Genomic DNA, 16,713 nt, shown 5'->3' on the forward strand with positions numbered 1-16,713 from the left:
TTAATTGTATTTTATGTAGTTTGGACATCACTCTTACTTTTTGATGCATCAGCCCCAAAATCTGGAGACCTGGTACCCTTATGTTTTAATAAATCATTGACTTGACTTGCGTTGACACTTTTAAATTTGCTCCGCGGAATTTAGGATATTTCAATATTAAGAAAAACAACATAATCACTGCAGAGTTTATATGTAACCCAAGCACACCAAGCACACATCCAATACACAGTAATATACAACATAAAATGCGCTAATTACGGAATCTCATCTCGTTTATTCATCAGGTTATGCGGATTTTTATATAACACAAAGAACTGCACAATAGTACAAGGGTCCAGGGTCGGTTTGAGGATCCCCTCTCTTTTTGAAGAACTCCATGTGGATCTCCCTATTGAGAAAAAAAAGAGAGTTACCTTGTGGCTAAATCATTGTCAAGGCTGGATTTCCAAGTAACGCAGTGAAAAAGTTCCCCGTAGACCGTTAAAAATTAACTTTTCAGCACCAAGCTGCCCCAAGATAAGTTACCCCCCCCCCGCCATCTCTATACTCCCATCCATTAGCGTCTGGAGACCGTTGCCGGCTACAAATCTTTGCTTCCATGGAAATGATGCTGGAAAGCATTGATGTGTCCCAAGGAAAATGTATAAAAATATCCATTCTCTACCCAAGAGCATTAACATTAGCAATTTTACTAGGATTTAAAAAAGAATTGAATGTTACTGGCTTGTGATGGTCAACTAGGGCAAGTATTGAATTGGGGCAAAAATTAAACAAGAAGAGTATTTGAGTGCCGATAAGAACCATTCAGCGCTTCTACTATTGTGCTTTTGTTCCTACCAGTTGTAATTTTTAACTTGGTCCTTATTATACCTCAAATGATACATGGTTGCAGTTTCACATTGTGAAGAACCCAGTTTCTCCTGCTGCCTAACATGTAGTATAATGCATGAACACAGGTGAGATGACTTTGAGAAAATGCTTAATGAATCTAGGAATTGCAACGTGAGATAAGATAACGGAGAAATGGATGGCAGACAGAGACATTATCGCAGACATAGAGGGATCAAGGGTAAGTTGATAACAGGCTGATGACAACATCATGAACAGATATTCACCATAGTAAAACGTAGTGGTTACTCACCTTCCAGGTTTACTAGTTCGGGTTGTACTCAACCCAAAAATCATCCAATCTTTTTCCAAATCTGCAAGAGAAAAGGTCAGAAAGTTCAGTCCCTCTCTTCTCCTTGGAGTTTCCAGCATATGGAGAACCAAGTTCTCACACATTAACATACTAAATTTGATATCGAAGCAATGCCCAACACAACCAGCTCTCACTAGGTCAATGGCCATGCTGTCAGCTCCACTATACCAACCGTGCATACTTCATCTTACATATACCACAATCTACTATTCCAATAGTTAAAGATCACCCTTACCTGGGACGGGTGATGAAGGTGATGTACTGCCAGAGGTCTGAATAATACTTGGTAAGCTGCTCCGGTGAGGCTTGGTCTCCAGGGTGCTGGGGCTCACTGGGGGCAGCTAAGCACACGTAGCTTAGAGCCAGGAAGATGAAGAGGACGGAGGTGATGTGGCTGAACCGTAAGGTCATCTGCACCACGACAAGAAAGAGTTAAGCCGGATCATCAAACTGGAGTATTACTGATAGTACATACTCTATGACCATGGCATCCACCTGTAGTCCAGTGCCTCTGACTCCACTGCTATACGTACTACTGCAACATAGTAACCTCCGTAGGTACTTATGCCACTGGGCAATCATTTGCCAACATTTCAGACTATGTCTATAATGTCAGGTATAACATAGGACTTGTAGGCCCTACGCCGCAGGAGAGAAACCTTGATCATAGGGGGTCCTTCAAGTCTTCTTGATGTACAAGAGGGCCATTACGCAATGCCGCTAGCTTACTAATGCAGTTATCAGGTTCATGGTGTTATCATACCAGTAGCCTTTTCTGCAAAAAAAAGGGCCTTTTGTATTTGTAAGCTCTGGATTAGTTCTGGGTTCTTCTGTTATCTGTCAAGATCTACCAACACCCTCTGTGGTGATGGACACTTGCATTTTGTGTGTCTTGCCAGAAGCTCTATAGGGAGCTTGTTAGCCAGACAGGGTTATCTCATGCTGATAGCTGCTGGCAAACCAATAAAATATTAGCTTAATGCTGATAATAACCGTATAGAAGAAATTATACAGCCTGCGTTATTATCTAGGAGATGAAGCAACCCAAGGCTAGATCTTGTTTTGGACCTCGATAGTCCAGGAGTATTCGGCTACCTTTCTTCCTTCTGAAAATTGCCAAGCTCCCCCTGCTAAAGATGAGCATTATCACCAGAAATTTAAGGCAGAAATTCTGATTAGAACATTAGAAACTAGAAATTGTAAGAATAAACCTATAGTAGGTCAGTAAGAACTGGCATTGAAATTATTTCTTTCAGTTTTGGATTGTGTATCCCTTCTATTTGGACAACATCAGCGATGTTAACAATTAACTATTTTTCTTGGGCCAGAATACCATTTTTTCAGAGAAGCTTTCCCCTCCTGCCAGTTTTGAAAGAAAAATGTTATCTTGACAATTCTATCATGATTTTTTTCAAGGTTGTAATTATTCGGCTACCAGAAAAGCAGGTGAATGTCCCTCCGCTTGATAAATGGACAAGGCTCTTACCTTGGCAGGGTTCGACTGGTGGCGACTCATTGACCCTGGGAAAAACATGTAGATTTTATCTTAGCTCTAGACCCCTCCCATGGTTTCGTCATCTCACTTTAGCCATTTCACCCAAAACCTGTCATCCCCCCCACCGCAGATTATGCTCTCTTAACATGTCACCTTTCCAACGCAATAATTCACCATCACCTCCGCCACTTTGACACAAGTTAGACGTTCATGGTTCATGGATCCATTATGTGGATGGAAACAGCGAAGCGGTTTTGCTCTTTGCAATTATTAAAGAAAAAGATTGCTTAAGTTAATTATCTACAACTCTACTGTTAAGCCACAAATACTTCCAATTACTCATATGTTGCTATTGATATTCATATTATTTCATAATATTATTTCTTACATTTCTATATCAATTTCAGTAGATATGCTATGTCCACACCTATTCGTTTTCAGATTAGCAATATTTGATAGTAAAAAGATGAATTACAGAAAATGTCCCCCACACCATTACATCACTACCAGCAGCCTGAACCGTTGATACATGGCATGATGGATCCATGCTTTCATGTTGTTAACGCCAAAGTCTGACCCGGCCATCTGAATGTCGCAGCTGCAATCGAGACTCATTAGACCAGGCAACGTTCTTCCAGTCCTCCATTGTCCAATTTTGGTGATTCTGTGCAATTTGTAGGCTCAGTTTTCTGTTCTTAGCTGACAGGAGCGGCACCCGCTGTAAACCCTAGAGATGGTTTGGGTGAAAATCCAAGTAGATCAGCAGTTTCTAAAATATTCAGAACAGCCTGTCTGGCACCAACAACCACCATGCCACGTTCAAAGTCACTTAAATCCCCTTTCTTCCCATTCTGATGCTCGGTTTGAACAGCAAGTTGTCTTGACCATGTCTACATGCCTAAATGCATTGAGTTGCTGCCATGTGATTGGCTGATTAGCCATTTGTGTTAACAAGCAATTGAACAGGTGTACTTAATAAAGTGGCCAGTAAGTATATATATGTAGGCCCGGACTGGACATCTGGCACACCAGACTAATGCCTAGTGGGCCACTGGCCGACAGCGCCGCTCTAGTGGAGGATTGGGTGCTGCAGCTTGTAGCCAACGTTTGCATATGCCGGGCCATGTGCTGAGTACAAAAACATAGCGTGGGAACTAGCATAATGCACTGTGCCCACTGTAAGGTTTGGTGGAGGAGGGATAATGGTTTGAGGCTGTTTTTCAGGGTTTGGGACCCTCAGTTCCAGTGAAGTATAATGTTAATGTTACAAAGACATTTTAAGCAATTATATGCTTCCTACTTTGTGGTCCCATTTCCGGAAGGCCCTTTTCTATTCCAGCATGACTGCGCCCCAGTGCCCAAAGCAAGGTCCATAAAGACATGGTTGGATGGGTTTGTTGTGGATGAACTCAAGTGGCCGCACAGAGCCTTGACCTCCACCCTATTGAACACCCTTGGGATGAATTGGAACGCTGATTGTGAACTAGGCCTTAACGTCCAACATCGCTGCCTGACCTCACAAATGCTCTACTCTATGAATGGTCCGAAATTTCCACAGAAACTCCCTCAAATCTTGTGGAAGGCCTTTCCAGAAGAGCAGAAGCTGTTAAAGCTGCAATGGCATGTTCAACAAGTTCATATAGGTGTGATGGTGTCCACATACTTTTGGTCATATAGTGTGTGTATTACAAGGATATTTGGTCAGGTGTGCTCCCTATCTTTGTCCACCAGGTGGCGGTCATAGACCAAAAGAAAACCAACTGATAATGGCCAGACTAGTGAATATGAATGCAGCTATTACTATTATTATTATTATTATTTTTATTTATTGTTTTATATAGCGCCATTAGGACATAACAAGTAGTATGTAACATGACAAATTGACTTACAGAGACAACAGGTGAGGAGGGCCCGGCTCAAACGAGCTTACAGTCTAGAGCTTTATGCTTTTTTCTATAGAAGATTGTGTTAAATGGCGCTGCACTGTGTGGCTCCTCGGGTACTCAGGGCATGGGTTTAACTGCAAAAATAACACAAACGCTGATTCATAACTCCTTATGGGGATACCCACTTCTACCCAACACTTGGGAGCTACATTAAATGGGGAAGGGGTTTGTCACGTTCTAACCTCTATTTCCCAGTGGGGGCTGCAGCCGCTGAGCATTACAATGTGGATTAAATGTAAAGTCTAGTTAGTTTTACTCGTGCACTAGTTAGCGCTTCCCTGGCAAATTAAGTTTACCGATGGTTTTATTTTCACGTTGATTTCTGGTAGTAAATGGCATCTGATCCGGGGTTACATTCAGGCAGCGGACTTTGAATGGGTGACAGTTTAAATATTATTAATATCCCCCCATCCCTCTTTTTTTCTCTGCCAACGTCCCTCCTTCCTTGAAGCTCTACATGCTTAGCGAGTATTAGTTTATACCGTAGGATCCTCAGAAATAAATCTAATAGTAATAGCAGGTATTTTCAGAACTGTATATTTATTGTGCCATATGGCGGTGTACCTTTATCAACTATATTAAGATAATTGTCTGATCGCGTGATAACATCATCGTGTGTACTATATCAGTGTGGTCATGGTGTGTAATGTATTTGAGTTACCCCACTGTGAATTTGTTGTGAGTGCGTATGTTGTTTTTTCAGCTTGCTGCCAAATCAGGTTTTTTTCCTTTTTTTTTGTGTGATATTTTACACAAAACAGGGGACCCTTGGTTACCTTGTTGCTGATAAGGCAAAGGTTGTGGATGTTGCTTATATTTTCATATAATTATATATAATTATGCAATAAATGATATATTTATACATTTTTATATATTATAAACGTACTCTTATATGTTCATTTTGCTTGTTCCTGTTATGGGAATTAATATTTTATATTAATTCATATAAAAAGTTTGCGAATGTGTAAAATGCTGAGGAATGTGGATTGTATTATCTCCTTGTTTAATAGTAGACAGTATAGTGTTGTTTTCCTTGTTATTGTTTGTGTGTTTGTAACCAATTTGTTTCCTTTTTTGTTCCTTTCCATCTCTGATTCTCCCTTCTGCCCTCTTACTTTTTCTTGCTTTCTTTCCCTACCTCTCCTTTCCTCTGCTTTCCTCTGTCCCTTTTTACATTCTCTTTTCTTCTCTTATCCCCTCTGATTCTCTTGCTTCCACATTTTATCATTTTTCAATTGTTTTTCTTTTTTCAAAGAAATACGATTCAGTATATTTTCCGTTAAACTTGCTTTTATTTCTGGACACAGTGGATTTCTCTGTCAGACATCACAGCGTGTCATGGGAGAGGCATCTCTGGTGGGATGGTGTACCACACTTACACGGACACACAAGCACACGCGTGCCCACTGAACCCTCCAAGGCACCGGCATTCACTCTTTAATCTCCACACTTAGAAGAGAGCGATGACGCAGGACCCAGTCACAATGCAAAATGGCATAAAAATAATTGATAAGTTAAAAAGAAGGCAAAGGGGTGGGGGAGAGGTCATCCAGGTGAGGAAGGCAAGAGAGACAGGTCCAAGGGTCACCAGTTATAGGAAGAATCATCAAACCTGCAGATATAAAGAGAAGGAAATGTAATAATGATGTCACTTTCAAAAACATGCCTATTCCCTATTTCTCCGGTTTCTTTTCCCTCCTTGACTGGGTAACTCTTGGTCAAGCAGTGTGGCCTCCTACAACTAAACCTTTGACTATGAAGTTGGTCTAGTTGGTGGTATTGACTATCAAGTTTACTGAGCCAGCTCGGCTAAACCTGAAGACGAAACGTATTGGGTCCGTTCCAAGTGGTTCAATAGATTAGTCCAAAAACATCCTGTGACCTGAGACCTCTGACACTTAGTGTCTTTGTCAACCTGCATTGATGCCCAGCCGTACATATATTATGGACTTGCATGGCCCTTCAAGTATATATATTTAACTTATATGTTGATATTTTATTTTAACCATTAAATACCAGATTTATTTGTAAAACTTTAAGGAAATGTATTCTTTATATATATATATATATATATATATATATATATATATATATATATATATATATATTTCTTTTTTCTTCAAATATGGATTTAGTAAAGCTGTTGACCATTGAGTATGGTTTGGCCTTTGGGCTGCTGGAGAGTTCCTGCAGTAGGACTTACGTTCCAATTATTTTTCTGTCTTTTGTGTCTGTGCTATTATTCACTAAGAACTAATAGTTGTGAGTGACCAAAGGTGGGGCCTCTACTCTATAAATATATATCTTATCCTAAATATCTTCACTAAAGGTAGGCAAAATATTGCATCTACAGGCGCTACAGGAGCTACAGTGAAAAACACCAACCTCTGTCCACTGATGTTGCCCATGGGAAAAGCGTCCGGAAACATTGCTTTATGACGTGAAGTGGGGTCGCGTGCCATTTGCCGCAAAACTCATGATGTAAACGTTTGTGGAAACTTAGATGTGTAACGTTATTATGAGGTGCTACTTTGCTACCTGTTCTTGTCCGTTATCTCATGTTTTGATCTCAGGATAGAACTAAAGGGTTTCATAATTAGATGTTTCCCTATCCTCGCTTCCATTTCCCTCATTATTTTTCCTTTCTCAGTTCTTTCTCCTCCAGCGAAACCTCTGTGTCTTTTTAGTTTGTTTCTCACCTTGATCTGCTGTTGTGGTTCCCGCTGTCTCCATACAGGAGCTCGGAGAGAAGATTGTCGGCTGGGCTCTCCCTCTTCCCGTACCTTAAAGGGACACACAAAGGTATAAAACCTAATGGACTACAGGATATGGCCATATAGGATAAGAGAATGGAGTTATGGGGGAAACGTGTATAAAGCAACAAGGAGAGCTATAGATAAGGCCTAATATAAAGTAATATTAGGACCTTGTGGAAGCCGTTGTTCTCACCTCTGTCGGGTCACCAGATTAATGTAATGCCGCAGAGCGGTCAGATATTTGGTCATCTCCTCTGGAGAGGCATCTTCTCCAGGGTTCTCTGGTTTTGGAGGGTAGCCCTCGACTAGTGTTCCTAGACAAACCAAGACGCAAACTGCGATGGCAGCCATCATTGGCCACAACTTCAAAGCGGTCACCATCTAGGAGAACAGGAAACAGGAGTCATTGAGATTATTAACCGGCAAATAAACATAATAATTAGAGTGGCAGGTAAGATAGCTCCGTCAACACCCTGCTCCAACACACTGCAAACATGTTACTGTAAGGTACTAGAATGCTTCTAGAATATTAAGACAGACCCATCAGTGAATTACACTTAAAAAAGGCAGAAATTATATATATTTCGGCAAGTGGTAATGTCTAAAAATTGTAGAAAATGAATCTCAGTGCCTACCACACATCACAATATATAATGGTATCACATATAAGATGAAAGGCTGTCTCTACGACTACAACGTTTTGGTTCTTGACATATGTGTGTCTCATCCTAAAATTATTTTAACATGACCAGGGACAGCAGTATTATTTAGCACTTGCTAAAAGTTCTTTAAGGAAGAGTCATTGGGTAAGTCTTTCTTTTTACTTCCAATGGAAAAAAGGAATTGCAATTCATGCATTCGCAGTGTTTATTCATGTGCCTTTGCCTAATTCCTCTGCCTGAAGGATGATACCCCATAAGTGTTTTTCCCAGAAATAAAATATATAATAGGTCCCTGTGATCCTTCGCCCGGATATAGCTATAATTTTGAGCTCTGCAACTGCTGATACGAAATTTGCTATATATAATTTTGAGAAGGTTTTGGTGAAATTATTTAAGCGTTTATATGTTTCTAATAATTATTGTGTATATATATTTTATACTATAGTGTGATACATTCCATAGAGAAATTACAAGACTATAGCAGATACATTCGCCATAGTGGAAGAAAAACAGGCTGCCTCGGCTGTGAGATGAAATAAAGTTTTTAACAATAACATTTGATCCTGTGATGGATATGTCCTTTTTAATGCTATTATGTAACCATGCAATATATGTTTTTCTGTCTCAATACAGAATACGAAGCACTAATGATGTCTTCTATGTCTTTATGCTGGGAACACTGGCTTTCTTATTCTTGTGATAGTACTTCATATAGACAGCAGCACTCATCTTCCCCACACTGCTTTCCCCTACCTTTATCGTCCTCTGTTATGCTATATACCAACTCCTGCAGGCTTTGCGATGGACTATTTGGCACAGATACTAATGACCTCCACAAGCCTTGAAGTGGGACCAGAATCTGTGTACAGACACTTTGCCCATCCCTGCATATAACCCTGCATCACAACTTCTCCTAAAAGTCCATATAACCTCACCCTATAACTCCTCCTATTACTCCATAAAACCCCTCCCTATAACTCCTCCTATTACTCATATAACCCCTCCCTATTGCTCCATATAACCCTCCCTATAACTCCTCCTATTACTCCATATAACCCCTCCTTTTAACCCCTCACATTAATCCATATTACCCCTCCCTCTAACTCATCCTATTACTCCATATAACCCCTCCCTATAACTCCCCCTATTACTCCATGTATCCCCTTCCTATAACTCCTCCCATTACTCCATAAAACCACTCCCTATAACTCCTCCTATTACTCCATATAACCCCTTCCTATAACGCCTCCTATTGCTCCATATGACCCATCCCAATAACTCCCCTATGACGTAATATAACCGATGAATATGTATAGTCTCAAGCAAAAAACAGAAATTGCATTGCTCTATATAATATGCTAATAAATAAACCTATAGGTAATTAATAAAATGACAATATAATAATAAATTATAAAGAAGGGTTATATGTAAACATTTTGAAACAATTAGGCTGAGGTGATTGGAACAAGCATGAACAAAATAAAAAGTGTCAAACTTGGTCATTCAGTATAATGCCACAAATATCCTGCAATTACCATTTGTTTGTTTAATCACTAAAGACAAGGGGAATTCGGGATTAAACACTTCACGGATTAGATGATATTAACATCACAGACATATTGCTAGCCTTTAAAAAATAAAACCAGGAGAAGGAGTTGTGGTGTGAACTCCATCCTTTCTGCCAAAATGCAAGAGTTCGCTTTAGCCTTTTAAACGGGGGACTAACACATTAACACAGTCAATGACTGGCAAATCCAAGTGACAAATTACAGAGATTAACAGACAATAGAAATTACCAACAAAGCACATTGGAACATAATGGATCAGGGAACGGGTAGATACATCGATGGTCATCATAGTGCGGAAAGTCTTGGATACTCACTGTGTGCTGAGGAGTACAGAAGGATCAGACAGGTAAGGATGCTCTCTGGTTCCTCAAGCTCTCGCTGCTCAGAACAATCTGCTTTGTGTTGTTTCCTTTGTGAATTTATATCTCTTTTGATTACTCCAGAAGAAGGACAGCTCCACCTCCTCCTGAAACTTCCCAGCCTCATCTTCTATGACCAGACACTCACTCATCTCTGATTGATCAATCAGTTATTTTGAGCATCCAACGTGCGTGATTGTTGGGGTGGTAAAAGGAATTAAGGGGGGGGGAAAGGTGTGCGTGGGTTGGGTAGAAGACTGTCTATTAACCTTCAGGAGTTACAGAATTATCAGCTTTTACAACTCAATTGTGTTTACATTATATGATCGCCGGGTCGTTAATTCCACTAATGTACATTCTTAATTTTTTTTTCAGATTGTTAAAGGGATTTTGATTATTTTGAAACCTTGCCTGTACATCAAGAACAATAATTATAATGGGTTTCATAAAACCCACTATATTTAATTACTTTATATAACTGTATTACCCTATGCAATCCCCACCACTACTCCGTATTACCTCTCCCTATAACTCTTCCTATTACACCATACAACCACGGTAACACCACCTATTACTTCACCTATTACTACAAATAATCTTCCCTATAACTGCATACAATCCTCCCTATAACAACATCTACTGCTGCATATCATCTCATTTTCATATTACCCAATATAACTACTCCTATAACTCTTCCTATTACTCCATATAACTGCATACCTTGAACGCCTCATATTCCTCCATATAACCCCAGTCTATAACACTTACTTTTTATAACTCCTCTCTATAACATTTCTAATTACTCCATATATCCCTTCTCTATAACCCCTCCTATCACCCCATATACCCCATGGTGGTTTGCCCTTCTAGAGCCACTGTACTGTACTTATTTCTTTTACACAATTTGTTGATCAGTCTCATGTAGAACCAACGTTCTTTTCTATAGCCCGCGTACAACATACTCATAACTTCTAAAAAGTTACCCCATGAGAGGAGAATCCTGAATCCCGAAATACAGTGTTACCAAACTAAGGCAAAGTAGTTGGGCTTCCAAATCAAGTATCTGGAATAAGAAAGTGGCAGGATTGGGGCGAGAGGTAAATATTTGCTGCAATGTGTGGACCACGCTTGGGCCATCCAGCAGCAGTACCCGGGCACCCCTTCCACTTCTAAAAGTGGTTGGGTTGTCTCTGGACCACTGATCTTGTCCTTGGTGCCGAGAGCCCCAATTACGGTTCTAGTAAGAGGATAGGCTTTATGCATGCGGACCTAATGTATCCCTGTTTTTAACCCTTTATATAACCAAGGCATGCAAATTGGAAGAGGAAGAAAAAAACATCGTACCGTGTGTTTTTGTAGGACTTGGGAACTGAAGATTTCTCACTCCCTCCCTAGGATCTAAGTAATCACTCACTTACCTATCAATAAGCTGCAAAACAAAGATGTCCACTAGCAAATGCTTGAGATGCCATGGCAGTCAATGTGTTAAATTACAGCTATACTATCTGTTCATCATTGATCTATCTGACAGTAAGTATCTCATCCACAAAACGTCTCCTTAGGCGTTGGAGACAATCCATCTGTTATCCTAGTTTCTGTGGATCGTCATCACTCAGAATCTTCCAACAGAATATGGGCTTTTAGCAGATGCCTTCAAGTACGTGAAGGGTATGGATATGTGGAGGATGTGATTAAATAACCCCAGAGTAGAACATAGGCAAATCATTTTAGTGAAGTTTCCTATTAAGTGATATTTGATGTCATCATCAGTAGCTGAGTGAAGTAGTCAGGATGTGGTCATCACCCTATGCATGTTAACAAAGATCAATAGGTCATAAGAACATTATTATCTCCTTACCTTTCAAACGATGTGGTCCAGGCTTTAGTTCTTGTCATTGTCCAAGACTGGACAATGGAGAGTAATTCTTCTACCAGCAATTAAAATGAAGTCACCTCCACTTCCCTGCAGATCTCATGATTTTATGTTTATGTATTTGCAAAAGCTGAATAAAAATGCATGGTAAAATATTCTGTTGTACTGTAATACGACCATTTTCTTTAGGACACTTGAAGAGTTCCTCACAACTTTGGGTCTACTAGAGAACATCTCCCAAACAGGCCATGAATTTGTTAGCGCTCCGCTTAGCTCAGAGATGAATGCCAGAAATGACAGGTGATTTAAAGAAAATATATGTTTTTGCCAGAAAAATAAATACATTTAGTCTTGGAATGACATTCAAATGTTGTGTTTTACAACTTTCAAAGGGGCTTGTTGTCATACGTCCATAAATGGCAATTTCCTTCCTTTTCTCTTTCTTTCCTTATTTCTTTTTTCTTTCTCTCCCTTTTCTTACTCTGTAACAAAGTGCTGCGTTATACAAAAACTTCCCTACTACCTCATTCAATTCTTCCTCCTTTTTTTAAGCTTTTTTGGGACAGAGAATCAGGCCCGGACTGGCCATCTGGCACCACGGGCAAATGCAAAAAAACGCACCACACACACTCACCAGGTGCTGTAGCGTGTGGCCGGACGTTATCGGGTGCCCTCTGGTCTTAAAGTGCCAGTGCCACCTCGTCATCGCCAGCCGGGCCCTGTAGAGAACGCTTTGGAGCATAGTGCCTAAAATATTTTCTTTTAAAGGAATAGTGTTTCTTTTTCGGATGCAAGTTTACCTGTGGCTCACACCCACCTTGATACCCCTATTTTCAGTGTATTAATTTAATCTAAATACAGTTACGTAAACAACCCATGAAGTTACCAAGAAGTGCACGTTTGAACATTTGAAATCATGGAAGGCCGTTCGGTGTCTCCAACAAAGTTCATCTTAGCGTAATTGTTTAATTTACAGATAATAAAATATTTGAAACTGGGTTGTCAAAATTATTTGAGTCCTATGCAGGTTGTCATTGAAAGGTCGTAGATGTCAAGAAATGCCTGATGCCCAAGAATATGCACAAGACTCTGTATGGACATTAACGAATATCCTCACTGTAGTATGTGTATATCATAAAATGAGGTACTTTACACCTAAAGTATATAATAAAAAATGAAATTACAGAAAATTACTGTTTAGTCCTGTAGAAAAGGGAATCAGATAAGCTTCTTTTGTGTCAATCAATACAATTTTGATGATGTACCTCACGATGTGCAAATTTTTGGACAAAAAAAAAAATACATATTTTATTTAGACAATGTCAAAACAATTGTACAAAGATATTTATGAGATATATTCATAACTCCATCTAAGGTGGGGGGTTTTTCCCACTGCAAAGTATGTTGAGAACTTACATAGCGATGCCCACGAGGGGTCAGCATGGGCTATAATAGGCCCTGACTGTTGTGCAGAGGAGGGGTAGGATTTTTGGCGGGAAATTAGGGGGTGGAGCTGAGGGTAGATTATTTAAGTGGCTGCTTTCCCTGGCTTAGGTACCATTCTTGTGGTTATCTTACCTGGTTGTGGTACCTGGCGTGACAATGACTCTAATAAATGGCCTTTTCTTATCCATATTCAATGGGGTGTGGTGTCATTATTGGGGTTAATGGGGGGTTAAGCCTAGCCCGGAAATCAAGGCTACAACAGTCATCCGACTTTATACGTGTTCATCTGTGTATACCATATATGACGTATGGAGCGGGTAGAAATGAGACGTGTATTACTGTGACATTGAATAAAGTGCATGCGCAGCTCACACAGACACATGTTTTCTGAACACCAACGTCTTGCATAAAAATGTATTTAGACATAAAAAATAAGCATTCGTTTCAAGACTTCATACTCCAGCGGCAGAGAAGAAAATACAGACTGATTTGTCAAATTAAGCAAACGTTTTGCGCCAGCCCCGAGCTCTCATGTAATCTTTATTGGCTGATAGGATAGCGTGATAGGATACCCATGAGCATTTAATCGGAAGATATGTCTCCATTTAGACCTCCCTGTATCACCACTGTGTCAACCCTCGGGCACTCCAGGCAGATAAAGGCTATTTCGCAGGGCATTTATTTCCATTGATAAGATATATATATATAAAATATTTATTTTTCGAAGAAATGAAACAAATCATTTGGTAAAGTATATTTTTTTTCTAGATTTTTTTCAGTATTTTTTGTTTTTTCTCATGTGTGCTAAGCGTAATTCTTTTTTTCATGTTTGTTTATTTAAATGACCTAAGAAAAAAAAGCAAAATCAGGATTTAGATTTACTATTTTAAATTGGGAATTTGAAGATATTTTGAAAACCTTTAAATGGTTTTGAAAAACATGTGGCAGGACCCTTTTCCATTTGGTTCAGGTCCCAGAGCACTCCTATGGGTATCATATGAATAAATTATCAAAACCTCTGTTTTTTTTTTTTTGGCTTGTCCAAATATGATCAGTAAACAGCATTGAGAAATTTGCTACGTTTTGCCTTAGAATTTAGCTTTTTCACTAGTTATATCACACATAATGAACGGTCTCTACAGGGATAATGTCTTGTGAGAAGTTGTTGCTCGGGGAAGGAAGCTCAGAAAGCCGGTGGTGGGCTAAAAATCCTTGAAGGAGAGAAAAGCAAGCCTGAGTGCTAAAAAGTAGTTGAAAGGATTGATGCTCAAGACATACAACCAAAATGTTAATGAATCCTGATTTTGTTTGGCCGCAGGCTGCTCCGCTACCAGGAGAAAGATCAAAGTGACCCAGGAAAGCATCACTATACCAGGAGGCTCCAGGTCAAATCTGGAGAGCTTCCAAGCATGGGTACCCAATGGCAAAATAATGCAATTAACACTCTCTTGTATAAGACCGCCACCCAACTTTACTCAATGTGCATCTTTAGAGATGCCATTAAATATATGGCTCGACTTGAATAAAGGGTCCAGGCTGCCGTCTGCCGATAGGACTATGGTGTCTATTTCAACGGTCAATGCCGCGTCACCTCAGCCGCTGTATCTGAAGAGGAGATGTCACCATTTGTTGCAACTTCTTATATTGTAGCTTGTCCATTTTACAGTCACTCTGGAGATACTTAGTTTGACGGTAAGGACTACTTTAACTCGGAAGGACTGAGATAACCGGGAAGTAATGTAATCAATACACTGTTGTCGTTATCTTCTTCCTCCTCATCCCTTTATTAGAAACGGTTGCCTGAATCAACACTAACGGGCAACTTAACCGTAGGGGAGAAATAACCCAAAGGTGTGGAATAATTATGCAGACCCTGAGAACAGTATGGGTATGGTGGCTGCTCCTATGGTATACATTAGGTGGCTTTCTAATACATATAAATTGCTTATTTTGAACCGTAAACAGGCTGACACTGGACATGCCATTAATGGGTATTCCATATCAATACTATTCTTCTTCTTCTTCTTGGCCCTTATTGGTTCATTTTCATCGACGATTTTGATCTATCAATGGGGATCGCAGGAAGTAATGACAAGTCACTGGAGGAGCTGCAAGCGATTTATTTAATGTAAAAGTATAGAGGAACGTGGAATGACTTTCCGAGGGAGAAAACGTGTCATTTTTGCTAGATTTCAGCTTTTTCGTTATTCTATGAAAAGCTCCTCAAGGGCAAAGAAGGGTTACTAGATCCTTATTAAAAAAACAGTAAGCGGAATATGTATAGAATATCAGAAAGAGGTTTCCTGGACATTGTAATAAGAGAGCAAACACACTGAGCAAATAGATAGCGTGTCCCTGTGTATCTAACTTATAGGAGAATTATCTCCAACCAGCCCTGTATTTGCTTTGCTGGAAATGTAATAGTCGGGAATCGGACCGGTATGAGGGATTGGGGGTAATAATACTGATTTGGATGCGGGGGCTGCAGGGTAATTAACAGAAACGAATGACTTATTCATGCAGTAATAGTTAACACTCCAACGTTGCGTGTATAGGTAGCATGACACGGACTGGTGTGACCAGGGTGGCGATTTCTTTAGGTCCACTCGTACCAGGGAACCGTTGTGTTCTCGTTAACAGAATAATGGGACCTCTTTGTTAGTTATACATATACGATTAATTGGGAGAGGGCGTAGAGACATCACTTACCTTTAAGTTTGCCTGAATAGAGCTATATATACTCCAATCTATGCATATAGTTATTTGGAATGGGGGTCTCGTGTAGCATTTATTGCATCTAGATCCATTAATTGATTAATATTTTTGAAACTTTCAGCAATTTTTTTTGTTTTTTTGTTTTTTTTATAACTAGCCTTATTCTTATGGTGGAAACCCACTGAGAGGTAAAACCTATGGAAATGGCAAATTGCGCAGGGTCCATGATATTTTAAACACGCCACTGTCATTAGATCACGTTGTCTTTCTCCTTAACCCATTCAACATTTAGCCCATTCACTTTGCTGCTACCCACCGTTGACCCTCCAACCTATTAATCATATATTTTTCATTGGAATTACTTTGTTCTTCAGTGGAAATGAGCTGATTAAAAATCATAAAGCAGGAAAGTCTCTTTCTGTAGTTTGGTTATTTGTTACAAACGACACTTATAAGGTGCATGGTAAATAAAAACGTCCTATCTCAGAAAACTTCCATAGGAAAAACCAAAACCGCCCCGCACCGGAGCTTCCACCAGTGGATCCATCACAAGCACCATAACACTTCCATCATTTGAAGGCTCGTTTTTTTTCCATAATGCCCCACTTTAATGCTTGGGGTGGTTTCTATGGGAGTTAATACAGACGTGGGCTAAATAAAAAAAACCCCCAGATATTCCCAGTAACTCCAGC

The 16,713-nt window shown here is 39.8% G+C and overlaps 1 protein-coding gene across 1 annotated transcript; it reads right to left on the reverse strand.

Annotated features, from left to right (window-relative positions):
- Positions 1–6,226: 6,226 nt before the first annotated feature.
- LOC149280920 (peptide YY-like) lies at positions 6,227–7,779 on the reverse strand. Its single transcript, XM_089499951.1, has 3 exons — positions 7,592–7,779; positions 7,342–7,425; positions 6,227–6,254 (listed from the first exon to the last, which is right to left on the reverse strand). Exons 1-3 carry the CDS (start codon positions 7,777–7,779, stop codon positions 6,227–6,229), a joined length of 300 nt encoding a protein of 99 aa, XP_089356077.1.
- Positions 7,780–16,713: the final 8,934 nt, after the last annotated feature.

This window comes from Sceloporus occidentalis, unplaced genomic scaffold, assembly GCF_023333645.1.
Source record: "Sceloporus occidentalis isolate IW3139 unplaced genomic scaffold, rSceOcc1.0.p SCAF_143, whole genome shotgun sequence".
Taxonomy (NCBI): domain Eukaryota; kingdom Metazoa; phylum Chordata; class Lepidosauria; order Squamata; family Phrynosomatidae; genus Sceloporus; species Sceloporus occidentalis.